Source organism: Xiphias gladius, chromosome 15, assembly GCF_016859285.1.
Source record: "Xiphias gladius isolate SHS-SW01 ecotype Sanya breed wild chromosome 15, ASM1685928v1, whole genome shotgun sequence".
NCBI classification, from domain to species: Eukaryota; Metazoa; Chordata; class Actinopteri; order Istiophoriformes; family Xiphiidae; genus Xiphias; species Xiphias gladius.
Window position 1 is genome coordinate 17,159,669 of NC_053414.1, and position 12,545 is coordinate 17,172,213.

Genomic DNA, 12,545 nt, shown 5'->3' on the forward strand with positions numbered 1-12,545 from the left:
ATGTCTTTGCCATCCTTCACCCACAGACTGAAATACACCTTACAACTCCCATCTCCTTGACTGTCCCCTTCTACTATCTCTTTAACCACAGCTTCATTTACTCATTCACTACCTATTTCACTCACATACCATCTGCATCCAGACACCATGTCTTTTACGCTCTAGCTTCTAGTGCCCACTTGTTTTTAATCGTACTGGCATGAGTGGAGTCTGCTATCTGTCAATTAAAAAACAGACGTCTCTGTTTTGCCAACATCCTCCATCTACCCCTTCCTCTTCCTTCTGCTTTCACTGCTTGAGTCTCTGAAACACTTGAACCAACAGATACAATGAGTCCTTGCTCATGCCTCTCTTTTCATTCATTCACTCTCTTTTGAGTTCTTCTGGCATTAAAGATACAGAACAGCCATAAAGAGGATGGGGAAGATTTGTTTTCTTTATTGTCTTTGTCTAGACTTTAATCATTTGAGCACACCTATCCTAGTTTCACTCCCTCTGCTTTTTTTGGCTGATAGCTGCTCCTTAACTGCTCAGCGAGATGATGTTATCAGTCTGTTCTATTTTCTCATACAGTCACTCCCTTCCCCAATGTATATTCAGTTGAAACCCCATTTCTGTGCAAACAAATTTCACATAACTGCTTTTCACAAACATGTCTATTTAGCATGCAAAATATCAAATTGTTAATGTTAAAATATTTTTTATGCTTCCGCATTTGAGAAAGGTTTAACTGAAAGAAGCTGAAGAAAGAAAGAAAGAAAGAAAGAAAGAAAGAGCTGATACAATTTATTAGTTAATTCGTTACACAATCAATAGACAATTAAATGTCAATTATGAGAATTGAGAATATGAGAATTTGCTGTTTTGAATATGATTGGGAATTGGTGCTGACGATTTTTTCACAGACGAAATGATTAATCAAGAAAATAGCCAGCATTTTATATCGATAATGAAAAAATTTGTTTGTTGCAGCCCTAAGAGAAGGTATACTGTTTCTGTCTGTTTCTCTGATCATGTGGGAGAAAAACCAATTAACTGTTTTTCAGAAATGATGACTGTAGTCACTGACAGATTGCGCTGGGTGTCTCCAGCCACCATGAGTACAAACTGACACATTTCTTTGTACGTCATCTTCATATGTCATTTGTTCATGGATTTCTTATCCCAATACCCCCCCCCCCCTTTTTTTTTTTTACATCCCTTCCGACAACTTTCTTCCTTTTATAGACTGCTTGTACAGGACTTAAACATCTGATTTGGAGTTGAGTGAAGGGGAGTTCAGAGTGTTTGCTCCTCAGAGAGCAGCCTTAGCTACTGACACACATTACACAGTATCTTGTTCAGTTAAACGTTTACATGAGGCTGATCTCAGACAGGAAGGCAGCTGGACACAGCCTCAGGCTGTGGTCCGAAGACTTGGCCTCTCACAGAAGAACAACATTGAACAAGTATAGCCTTTCTCACCAAGCCAGAGTTACACAGTACTACTGTAGTACTGAGCCCGAAAAGAAGGAAGTTGCACAAGTACCACCGGTAAATGAGAAGCTGCAATTCAGTGCAATAAACAAAATAAACTTTGTTTGTCAAAGAAAGGAAAAAGGTCAAGGGTTAGGATATCATATAAAGAGCATAGTCAGGTACCAGGACAGTTAGAGCCAAAATTATTCATGAAATTCCCGAGGACTATAGTAGAATCAACTCACACCTCTTCTATAGATTTATCTACATCTCTCTAATATTCTATACTTTTAGCCTACTTCTGGCTTCTCTCTTTCTGGACCTTCTAAACTAACTGGTGTTCTAAAGTATTTATAAGGTTGAAAGACTCCAGTATAGCAATGTGTCCCATATTTATTAAACAGCAGCACGCTGACATGACAGAAGGTCTCCTCAACAAAGATGAAAGATAAAACACAGCAAAGCGATTCCCATGCCCTACTCAAACATTACAAATTTATAGAATTAACAACTTTATGTTGAAGAGTAACTTTTAAAGTAACTATTAAATGATCTATATTAATGAATAAATGAGTAAAACATTGACAAAAGCTACACCCAAAGAAAAATACCGACATAGAACACTTAAATTAAAGTACTTTGTCGAAAACTGTAGTTCAAATTTGCAGGTGGAGCTTTAATATATACACTTCAATTGTATAAACTTGACTAGAGATAAAAATGAGAACTTGAGAGATGTCACTAAAAAAATCCAATGGCACAAAAGCCAACATTGAATATCAACAACAACGACATGCCAACTAAAAGTCCAACTTCTGCACTTCCCATGGTCATGTGCCTGGGTCTTGGGTCTTGCGCCTTGTGGAGCGTAGCCAGGGCTCAAAGAAGTTCAAAGTTCAGGAGCCATACAGCACTAATAGAAAGCAAAGCACAAATGGCAGAAATGGGAAATTTTTAAAGGGTGGGGTGACAGTCGTAAAGAAGGAAGTGTTACTGGGTTAATGAAAATGGCTAGCCACAAGAGTCCAAAACATTGACCTCACTCCATCTGGATTAAGGAGCCACTTCACAGTACAAAGACAAGAGCGAGGCAGAGATGTTGAACTCATTCAAATGCGATAACAGAGACACAATGTAGGGGCTTGTTGTCAAAGTGCTGTGCTGAGTCAGAGTGCACTCTCGACTAAGAATAAATTAGGTCAGTAAGGCTCAGAGATAACCTCAATGCACTCATCTCAGAAGACTGAGAGAGACTGTGTTAGATGTAGCTCTAACACTGACAGGATGACAGACTGCTGGACACACAGACAAAAACAGACTGACAACTAACAGGAACAGAGTGTCAGGAAGGTGCCTCTAGTTTACTGGCTTGTTTTTACTATAGTGTAGGGACTGTGTCACATGAAGAGGAGAGGAAAGTCACATAAAAAAGAGGGAGGGAAAAGCATGTGAGACCACGGGATTACAAAAAGAAGGTATTGCAGAAAAGGAAAAAGGGGATTAAAAATCCAAGCACTACAGTATCTCTTGGACAATTTGGGTAATCATAAACCCAAATCAGTTTTGAAAGTATGTTTTTTGTCAAATGTGAAAACGTTGCCTGGGGTACTTTCCAAGCTGTGACAAGACCGTGATTGTTTTATTTAAAAAGGTTTAATGTCAGCTCTTAAAACAAGGTAGTCGGGAGATGGCAATCAACAACTTTCATTCAAACCTTGTAAATAGCATACCCACCTCTAACTAGTTTTTATCACAAGTCTACAAACTGAAAGATAGTATGTTGAAACGCATCCTACGCCTTTTACCATTTATATCCCAATCACTTCATCAGGAAAAAAAAAAAGAAAAGGAAACATCTGCATTAGGGTCACTATCCCTGATAGTCTGTAGTCCAAATGGTGATGCTAAGTCTCACTTAAGGGCAAGTCTTTAAGGTAGCATGTATGTGAAACCCACCATACAAGAGAGTCTGCTGAAGAGAGAGCTCAACACAGACTTTGTGACTAATATGGCACACACAACTACTTGCCTCCTGTTCCAGGAGTGAAATCCTGGCATAAGCACAATGGCTCTGGAGGTGATATCGCCATGACTCACTCACAAGCTCACTCACATACACCTACATTTGGCTTGTATCTACAGCGGTTAAGCAGACAGGATTTTCATGTACTAACCCACTGCTTAACAACACCATCCAGTCAAGGAAAAACCTTTTTTTTTTTTTTACAAGAATCATTCACTGTTTCAAAAAATCAGGCTGAGCAACACGGTGAGATGGGAAGAAAAGGAGAAATCCTCCCCAGTGTGATGCACTGTGCAGTTTCTCTGATAGAAAAGGGACTATGCCAACTTGTCAGATAATTTTCTTTATTAATCAATTAATCATTTGGTCAGAAAATATTAAAAATGCCCATCATTTTTTTCAAGAGCCTGTGGTGTTTTCCTTTTTCCAAGCAACAGTCCAAAGCCTAAAGGTAGGAAGACTGAGAATAACATCAAATATCCACATTTGGGCAGCTGCAGTGAACTCTTTCCACTTTTTCATAAAAAATACTTCAAAGATTCATCAGTTCTCAAATAATTTCTAATTAATATGTCGATTGACTAATCAGTAAAACCGTTTTAGCTTTAATAGACTTTACTTCAAAAAATAAACTGCAGTGACATAATTATAGCAGTGATGATGTGACAATAGTGTTCTGACCCCAACACACACATCCACTATGTTTTGCAGCTTATCGACAATAATAAATCTTCTCTAAATGTGATCCCACGTAGAGCTGCAACAATCTGACAATTAATCGATTAGTCAATCAACAGAAAATTAATTGGCAACTATTTTGACAATTGAATAATCATTTTAATAACTTTTCAAGTAAAAATGGCAAACATTTGCTGGTTCCAGCTTATCAAATGTGGGGACTTTAAACTTTTTCTATCTTGTATCTTTGTAAACTGAATATCTTTGATTTTTTTGGGCTGCTGGTCAAAAGAAGCAAAAAATCTGAAGACATCACTTCCAAATATCTTTATGTCTTGAAGGTGACATCTTCAAGACATTTGAAGACTATTTTGATAATGGATTAATCATTTCAGTCATTTTTCAAGCAAAAAAAATGCAGAATATTCTCGGGTTCCCATTTGTCAAATGTGAGGATTTGCTGCTTTTCTTTGTCATATATGACGGTAAACTGAATATCTGGGGTTTTGACTGTTGGTCGGACAAAACAAGCAAACTGAAGATATCACCTTGGGCTCTGAGCAATTTTTAATTGTATTTTGTTTCTGATTTCGAACATTTATAGACCAAACAATTAGTCGATTCATTGAGAAAGTCAGCAGATTGATCAACAATGAAAATTACAGTTAGTAGCTGCCCTAGTCAAATATATATTCATACATTTAATACATGCACGAAAGTACCGAAGTTCAACTGAAGTTTCGTCTTCCAACTTTACACTTTCATCCTCATCTAACGCAAATACTTTTTATGTAGTTATCTACGGAACAAGAGGATTCAAATTAAACTGCAGAAGCCTGAATGAGCCTCGACCAGCTCCTCGACAGCGACCACTCAGCGATGGCATTTCCACCCATAAATCTCTTGACCACTTATGGTGTGGTACTTGACCGGCTGCTGCGCTGGCCCGACATCAGGTCCAGACCACAGTAACAAGGGTGGTCCTCTACGTTTAAGCTCACTCGGTATTTTCACGGTCCAACACAGGTACGTCTGGCATTAAGACAAGCATGTGCGTCAAGAAGTTGGCTAAATAAAGTCGTATTTACGGTGTAAACTTCATTCGGCGTCAGTATAAAAGAATAAATAAAGATACGTTACTAGACATGTAACGACTTCTCTGCTGAAGTCGCTCAGCTAACGTAAACCACGGCTAACTTGTTGAACTTGGCTAACGGCAGCCTGCGCTAATTTGGCTAATGTTAATGCTCGGTTAACGTTAGCAAACTCAACAACACCGCTCGAACACGCCTTTTAAAACTCAACTTACATCTTTCTGTTCTTGTTTAATGTTGAACAGGTTGAGCCGCTGGAGTCGTGCTTTCATCCCATCCGCCATAAACTGTACAAAAACAAGATCTGAGGGGTTACTTCTCCGAAACTCGTTCCTGACAGTGTGGGACACTTCTGAATCATTTCATTGGAAAGTTGATTTTGCAGCTCCCAGAAGCCGAGGATCCTCGGGGTAGGTTTCAATATAGATAAAATAAAGCGACAAACCATCCTGTTAGAAAAACTTCAAAGTAAAACTAATCCAATAACTTCACACAGTTTTCCTTACACTTTCTTTGCTTTAATTTTGAAAGAAAATCTACACACTTCCGTCTTTACTCCGGCTAACTCCGGTTACCTTGACGCAGCTGAACCCGCCAATACGCCGAGCGACTGGGGTGGACACAGTTCCTGTCCCGGGGCAGTCAAACTTCAGGCGGTAGACTTTTGGGTGGTTTTCACTTTACATGATGTCGACTAATTTCGTTGGTATGGCTGAATATAATCAGTATTTCCTGTCTGCAGGCAGAGCGGAGCCAATCGAGCAGGACTGAATGCCTTAGGGAAGCAGCGGGAGGATTCAGGGCCCCAGAGGTTCCCAGGCGTTTGGCCCTCATTTGATAACAGTTTGGTCTCAAGCTCCACAGCCTTAGTGCAGAACCGATGACACTTTATACTGCAGATGACCTGGGCAGGGTAACATCCAGCAACTGCCATTACATTTACGTGTCTTCAAATAAAATAATAGGAAAACTACTGTAGGGCATGTACAATCAGCATTTTAACCAACCTTTAATACGCACTAACAGTTGCTGTTAAAGCGTGATTTAATTCAGTGGTTTCTATAATGCTTAGTCAAACCCACATGTTCATCATATAGTTATAGGATTCAATGAAAAGCCGTTATGAAAAACAAAATATTTAATAGTAGAAACAATTACATACAATAATTAACGGAGTATTGTATAGTCTTTGCTAAATATTTACCAATATCCATTGAAGATGAAGCAGTGGGTTTGGATTGCTGTTTTGTTTTTTTTTTGTTTTTTTTTCTTTTTAAAAACAAAAAGATTGGATTCCTCTGAAATTTTCTGTACCAAGTTTCACACACACAAAAAAAATAAAATCTAATGTCCACCCGGTGATAAGTGTGTAATTAAAAGTTTACTGCATATTTAAAAAAGTAAAAAAATAAATAAAAAATTAGCAGATATGTGATACCTAAATGAGAGTGGTTAATATCAGTGAACAAACTATCAAATCAAATCTTGCATCTAACTGGTATAAACAGTCTGAGGGCATCTGGTGAACACAGTTAGATGATATAAACGAGGGGTTATTGTTTGTGAACAGTGTCAAAGTAGCGAGCGATAAAATGCCGGTAGTACAAGAAGCTAAACTGAACTGATTGGCGCCTTTTTTTTAACCCAAGTAGTTAATGTCTACAATAATACTAATAATAATAAGAATAATAATAGACTAGTGCCTTTAACTAGCCAATTAGTGCACAGTAGTCAAAAAAATCTAGATACTGTAGTATCTAATCTTCAGTCTTTACCCTCTGCTCACCGGTAGAATAGGGATTTAGTAATAGTAAAAATAAAATGACATTAAAATACCTAATTAAATACTTAATAAATAACTAATAACTAATAATTACAACTAAATAAATAATTATATAATAAGGTACTTTTACCTAGTAAAACACAAATGACCAGCAACAGAATCAAACAAAAACCACTGCAACAAACACAAATTCCTTTATAATAAAAAATGTTCACACTAATACACTGTGACCTTTGTAAAGCTTCAGTGGTGACACCCAGTGGTTACTGTTCACAACTCCAGGAGCAGCTGGGGAAAACCCACGGACTCTCTGAGACAGTTTCTGTCCCCTGACACAAAAGAGGAAATTCCTCTTTATGTCAGCCGGGCTCAAAATATGCACCAACGATACTTTCTGCCATAATGTTTATTTTTACCACAAGCAAATAATGTTTGTAACAGACTTAAAGTCCCACATCTCTAAATGTAAATTAAGATATGTTGGTTGAGAAGCTTGACGGTTAGCGCCCAGCTTCTTCAGGCTTCGCTCTCTCATACTTTTTCTCGTTCCCTCACATACACTCACATTTATGTTTGTACTTCTATACGAGTGAGGACCATTACTGACATAGGATCAAAGCCACGGGGAATGCACTAACTATGTTGACTAGATGGGATTCTAACCTTCACCCTTAAACAAAGTTTTCACTGTTAAACAGCCTTTTGAGGAAGTGCCAACCATCCAGGATGTCCTCACTCTCATGGTCAAAAACTCTTAAATTGTCCTTACAAAAAGAGAATTATAAGAGCCTGCACACACACATACACACATTCAGAGAAGTGTTGAGCAGAGCTGTACACAACCTTGTCACTTGGGCACTACCCAGCACAGATACAAAACGGTACCTTTCTGCACCTCTTTTGGGCTACATTTTAAAATTTTCCCCCTTTTCTCCCAATTGGTTGGTTTCCCCGTCTTGCTGTCCATCTTGCTTGTAACTCAGTCTGTTGGCCTGGGGAGGGCGTGGACAACCGTGTGCCTCTCCGCCAGTCCACACTGAGCGCACTGCCAGCTGCATCGTTTCATCTACCGGCGAAAAAGCTTCACCAGGAGGGCCTAACTCACATGGAGGCGCCCTGACCAACCAGAGGAAACACACACTACAACGTGTGCGCCACATGATACCGAGATGAAAATTAAAATGTAACTTTACCATCACCTCCTCCACTTGAAAGTGAGGAGTAATTGCTGACGCAGAGTGTGATTTTGTGTGTGTGGTTGTGTGTGGTTCAGTGTTTCCTGTAGAAAACGTGTATAGATCTGAATGTGTGTGTGGTTGTTTTGGTTGTGAGGGCCAGGGTGAAACCTCATTTCACTTTTAGTTTGCATAGTTTATGCACATTTACTAGATTAAATAAGAAGAACTTACTGATAGCTAACAATATCTAATCAAGTTAAGTGAAAGCAGTTTTAATAAGACTATGACTAAGTATTCAAAGCCCCACAGCAGTGCCCCAGAATTGAATTCAAAATCAGCTTGCATGTAATTGTGTGTGTGTGTGTGTGTGTATTTGTGTGTGCGTATGTTTGTGTGTGTGTGTGTGTGTGTCTAAGCCCGCTGTGATGGAGCCAGAGCAACAGGTGGTTAGCTTGACATCACTATCACATTTTTGCTGCGGCTGAAAAGAGAGAGAACAACCAACACACTCTCACACACACTATCACACACACAAACTCCACCATAAACACATCACAACAGGCGCTGGTCCACAGGAAATGGTCTCCATGGTTACATGGTTCTACATCCTGCTTGGCAGATGTAAAGAGAACTCATTTACTCTTGATAAACATAACACACCCACACAAACAGAACAAATACCTATACACACATCAAAACATGTGAACGGCCTGCGTACAGTTGATCTGCATGTGTGCAGCTACACCACAAAAAGTAGATGTAGTGATAAATACAGCATACACACACACACACACACACACACACAGTGATATTTACAGTACATCATTTAGTTCCTGTCAGATGCTGATATATTTGACACCTATGCAGGTATTTGTGATGTGAGCCCAGGCATGTGTGTATGCACGTGGTTCAGAGAAGGAGAAAAAAGGAACTCACAGATCAAGGTCATGCTGATATAAAGTATTCAGCCATCTTTGATTCATTTAGTCTCTCCTTTCATATCCTCCATTGTCTCCATCTCCCTGGTCTGGCCGTCTCTGTTAAGTCTCTGGCATGTTGGGCATGGCATGCAGGGAAGATGCTATCAAATGTCTCTGGCCTGACTCTGACACCAGCTGCAGCTTTACAGTGCACACAGAGGCTGCTGGCAAAGCACGCCATGTGGAGGAGAGTTGAAAGGATTAGAGGTCAGCGCAGGGTGTGTGGGTCAGCAGACTTTGCCAATGTATTGTTTGTGGATTTTATGTATTGTGCTGTTTACTTGTGGTACTGAATGGAGTTAAAGCACAGCGCGCGTAGGCTACAACAGTGCCAAAGCCAGATCCTTTCTCTCTCAGAGGGATGTCATAATAAATACTGACGCAATCACACTGAAGGCTCAGACAGCTTTTTTGACGTTAAATATAAATAGGAGATTGTTGCCAGTTGAGTCGTGTTTCTCATGTCACTCTAATCTTTACTTTCTTACGGTCTGCGCTATAATCTGACATGCCACGTCTCTATGAACCTTTCTAAACTGAGATACATTTATGTTTGGTGAGTTTCCCTTGACGTATGAAATTATTTTGCATTAATTTGTGCAGTGCGTCCGACATTGGGGTGCAGACGAGTTGCTCTCTTTGCGTTGCCTGGTGTCAGTCTGGGGTTAGTTATCAAGATTTATTTCTGAAGCGATGATCAGGTCTGGAGCACATGGTTATATCTAGATCTTTTTCTTCTTAAAAAAAAACCTCAACTCTACAGATCTGACCTCAGTTGTCCCGTCTACTGGGGCATCGTCTGAGCTCAGATTTGACCAATGCCTTGAGATTCCCTCTTGCTTATAATATGATTCACCTATGTGGCTGTGATTTCAATTGTGATACAGTCGCTTCAGAAGATATTTACTCCCTCATATTATAAGTATATCACGTCTACAACCCGAGGCACTACTCTTTATTCTTGTGTCATCTAATTTATGCACACATCCATACACACCTACCTTGGTGCTGTCCTGGCACTGGAAGACATAGCAGGCACAGTTCGGTGTCTCTCTGACCAGGCAGCCAAAGCTGCTGGGCTCCTGGCTGTTGTGAATCAGTTTAGTCACCCAGTGAGGACGACACTCAAACAGCACTGTGTGTGTTAGAGGGTCCCAGACAACTCCCTCTCCCAGAATGGACACACATCGCACCCATGATGCTGACACATATAGAAAAACCATCTGGTGCGAGGTAGGAGGGTCCGACTGTCCAACTCCAGGCCCTGCTGACCGCATCCCCGCGCCCGGCTCCTTCTCTGCAGGCCGAGACCTGCTGATCTCAGCCACCACCCAGGGCAGCATGGCCATGGTGGTGAGGTGGTGGACTGGCAGAGAACCAATCAATGTCACTTTGTATCGTACCTCCTCCTCCTCCTCCTCTCCCTCTTCCTCCACCTGTCCCCCCCGTGTCGCAGTCCTCTCCCTAGCACAGGTGAGTTTCTGAGGACTGTGTGTGGAAGAGGTGAGTTGTGAAAATGACGGACATGACCGGCGGTTAGAAGTTAGACTAGGGCGGGGTTTCTCAGAGCTCGCTGGCCTTCTGGGCTTCACTTCAAAGTAGAGACCTTCCATGGTTGGTGTGGCCAGAGGCAGCTGTCTGCCCCCTCTTTACCTGCAAAACATCAGTTAGAGGACAGAGACTTTGAAAAAGCAATAGGTAACAGCCACAAGCACATACGGATTCTGTTTATTAAAGTAACAGACGCAAATATTCTAAGCAAACGTTTGCTTTGAAAATTAAGAATTAATGTTGTTGCTGGATGTGTGCTCCCTTTGTCATCTGTGTAGAAGCAGAACAGTGTTCCCAAGACACGTGAATCAGCCGAGTCTTAGCCTATGATAGTCAGAGGGTCATTTAGAGGGTACTACCAAAAAAACACCACCTGGTGTTGTTTAGTCAGCCAGAAACACGAGTTGACTACTGACCTTTTAGTCTCAAGGACACAAAAAAACAAACGTATGACATTTGACATGTACACTCTGAGGCTCAGATTTGGCCCCTGGTGTGTGTCAGAGAGGAGAGAGATGGAAGTCCAGCTGACCTCCCCTGCCCTGCATAATCAACCAACGTAGCTCACATTACAATCACTGATAGGTAGAGGTGCGGCGCTAAGATCTGCCTGCGAAATCAGCGGGGAAAGGTACGTGAGATAACGCCAAAACAGGAATAGCGGGTCGAGATGAAGAGGTTCACAGCCAGTACCATCTTAACCTCTAAAGAAGCAAAAATGATCACGAGGGGTTACTTCTGAATAATAAAAGCAAAAAGGGCCGCTTACGTACCTCACGTCTGACCTCGCAATGTAAATAAATCCTCAATTTAAGTCAGGTAGGACAGTGCGGCATGCAACGTCGGTCGGTCCTCTGCACCAGAACAGCATACGGAAGTGAAAACTAGATTTCATTTCCGAGGAGCGCAGCCCCACATGCCCAATTTTACCGGTTAGTGACATTTTACGCACGGAGCCAGTCTTTTTACGCACGAGGTCGCGCTAACGGCAAAGCGAGCGCGTTCAATGTGCGCTGCCCCCAAAGTGCACAGCAAATAATTCAGTCAGTCTGACCCCATTTCATCTTCCTCTTATGTGGACATGGCCCCTCTTACCTGCTCACAGTTCGCCCAGCCGGCTGCGTGAGGCGGTAGAAGTGTAACCACGGGAGGTTGAAGTGTATGTAAGAGCAGCTACACACCCATCCACTACCCACACACACACACACACACACAGAAAGCGACAGAGACAGAGACAGAGCCCCACAGAGCCCCAGCTATCTCCAGTTTGAGTTAAATATAGAAGACGACGCCGACCGAGCCTCCCTGCTCTCCTCTCTACACTCAGATGGGGCATGACAAGTGCGTGCTGCACGCGTGAGCTGCAGGGGCGACGGGTCCGCACCTTGTATGTGTATTTGAAAGTGTGTGTGTCCTTGTGAGTGCCGGTGCATCTTTGTATGATCGTGTGGGCAAATTTTGTGCGAAACCATCGTTGTGAGGACATCTTGGCCGGTCCTTACAACTTCAAGGGGATGCTGAGGCTTAGGACTCGGTTTTAGGGTTAAGGGTAGAACTAAGTTAAGGTGTGAGTTGGGGTAAGGGGTTAGGGGATGCATTATGCCAGTGTCCTCACAACTAAAGAAAGACCAAAGTGTGTGTGTGTGTGTGTGTCCCTCCCCCCGCTACACTTATGTCCATATGCAGTGTTAGAAACTGTCTTTTATTGACTGAAACCGTCTTTTCAGCACAGTATTTGAGAATACAGGCACATGAGGAAAGGTGAGCTGATTCCACACTAGAGGAGAAGACAGTCAAGAA

General features: G+C 41.5%; 1 protein-coding gene and 1 long non-coding RNA gene across 7 annotated transcripts in view; one reads left to right on the top strand and one right to left on the bottom strand.

Annotated features, from left to right (window-relative positions):
• tbc1d1 (TBC1 (tre-2/USP6, BUB2, cdc16) domain family, member 1) overlaps positions 1-11,885 on the bottom strand; it is a 57,662-nt gene extending 45,777 nt beyond the window's left edge. For 4 of the 6 annotated variants that reach the window (XM_040145917.1, XM_040145915.1, XM_040145913.1 and 1 more), the window contains exons 1-2: positions 11,519-11,602; positions 10,196-10,847 (exon numbers count right to left, since the gene is read on the bottom strand). In XM_040145917.1, the coding sequence (XP_040001851.1) occupies positions 10,196-10,807 (612 nt within the window). In that variant the 5' untranslated portion in view covers positions 10,808-10,847; positions 11,519-11,602. Of the gene's footprint in view, positions 1-5,468; positions 5,575-10,195; positions 10,848-11,518; positions 11,603-11,840 lie in introns of those variants that run through there. The other 2 variants (XM_040145914.1, XM_040145919.1) reach the window with 2 other exon arrangements.
• Positions 5,059-6,486, top strand: LOC120800096. The gene is made up of 4 exons (XR_005708940.1): positions 5,059-5,185; positions 5,499-5,663; positions 5,785-5,909; positions 5,996-6,486. It is a non-coding gene; the product is annotated as an uncharacterized LOC120800096 (long non-coding RNA).
• Positions 11,886-12,545: the final 660 nt, after the last annotated feature.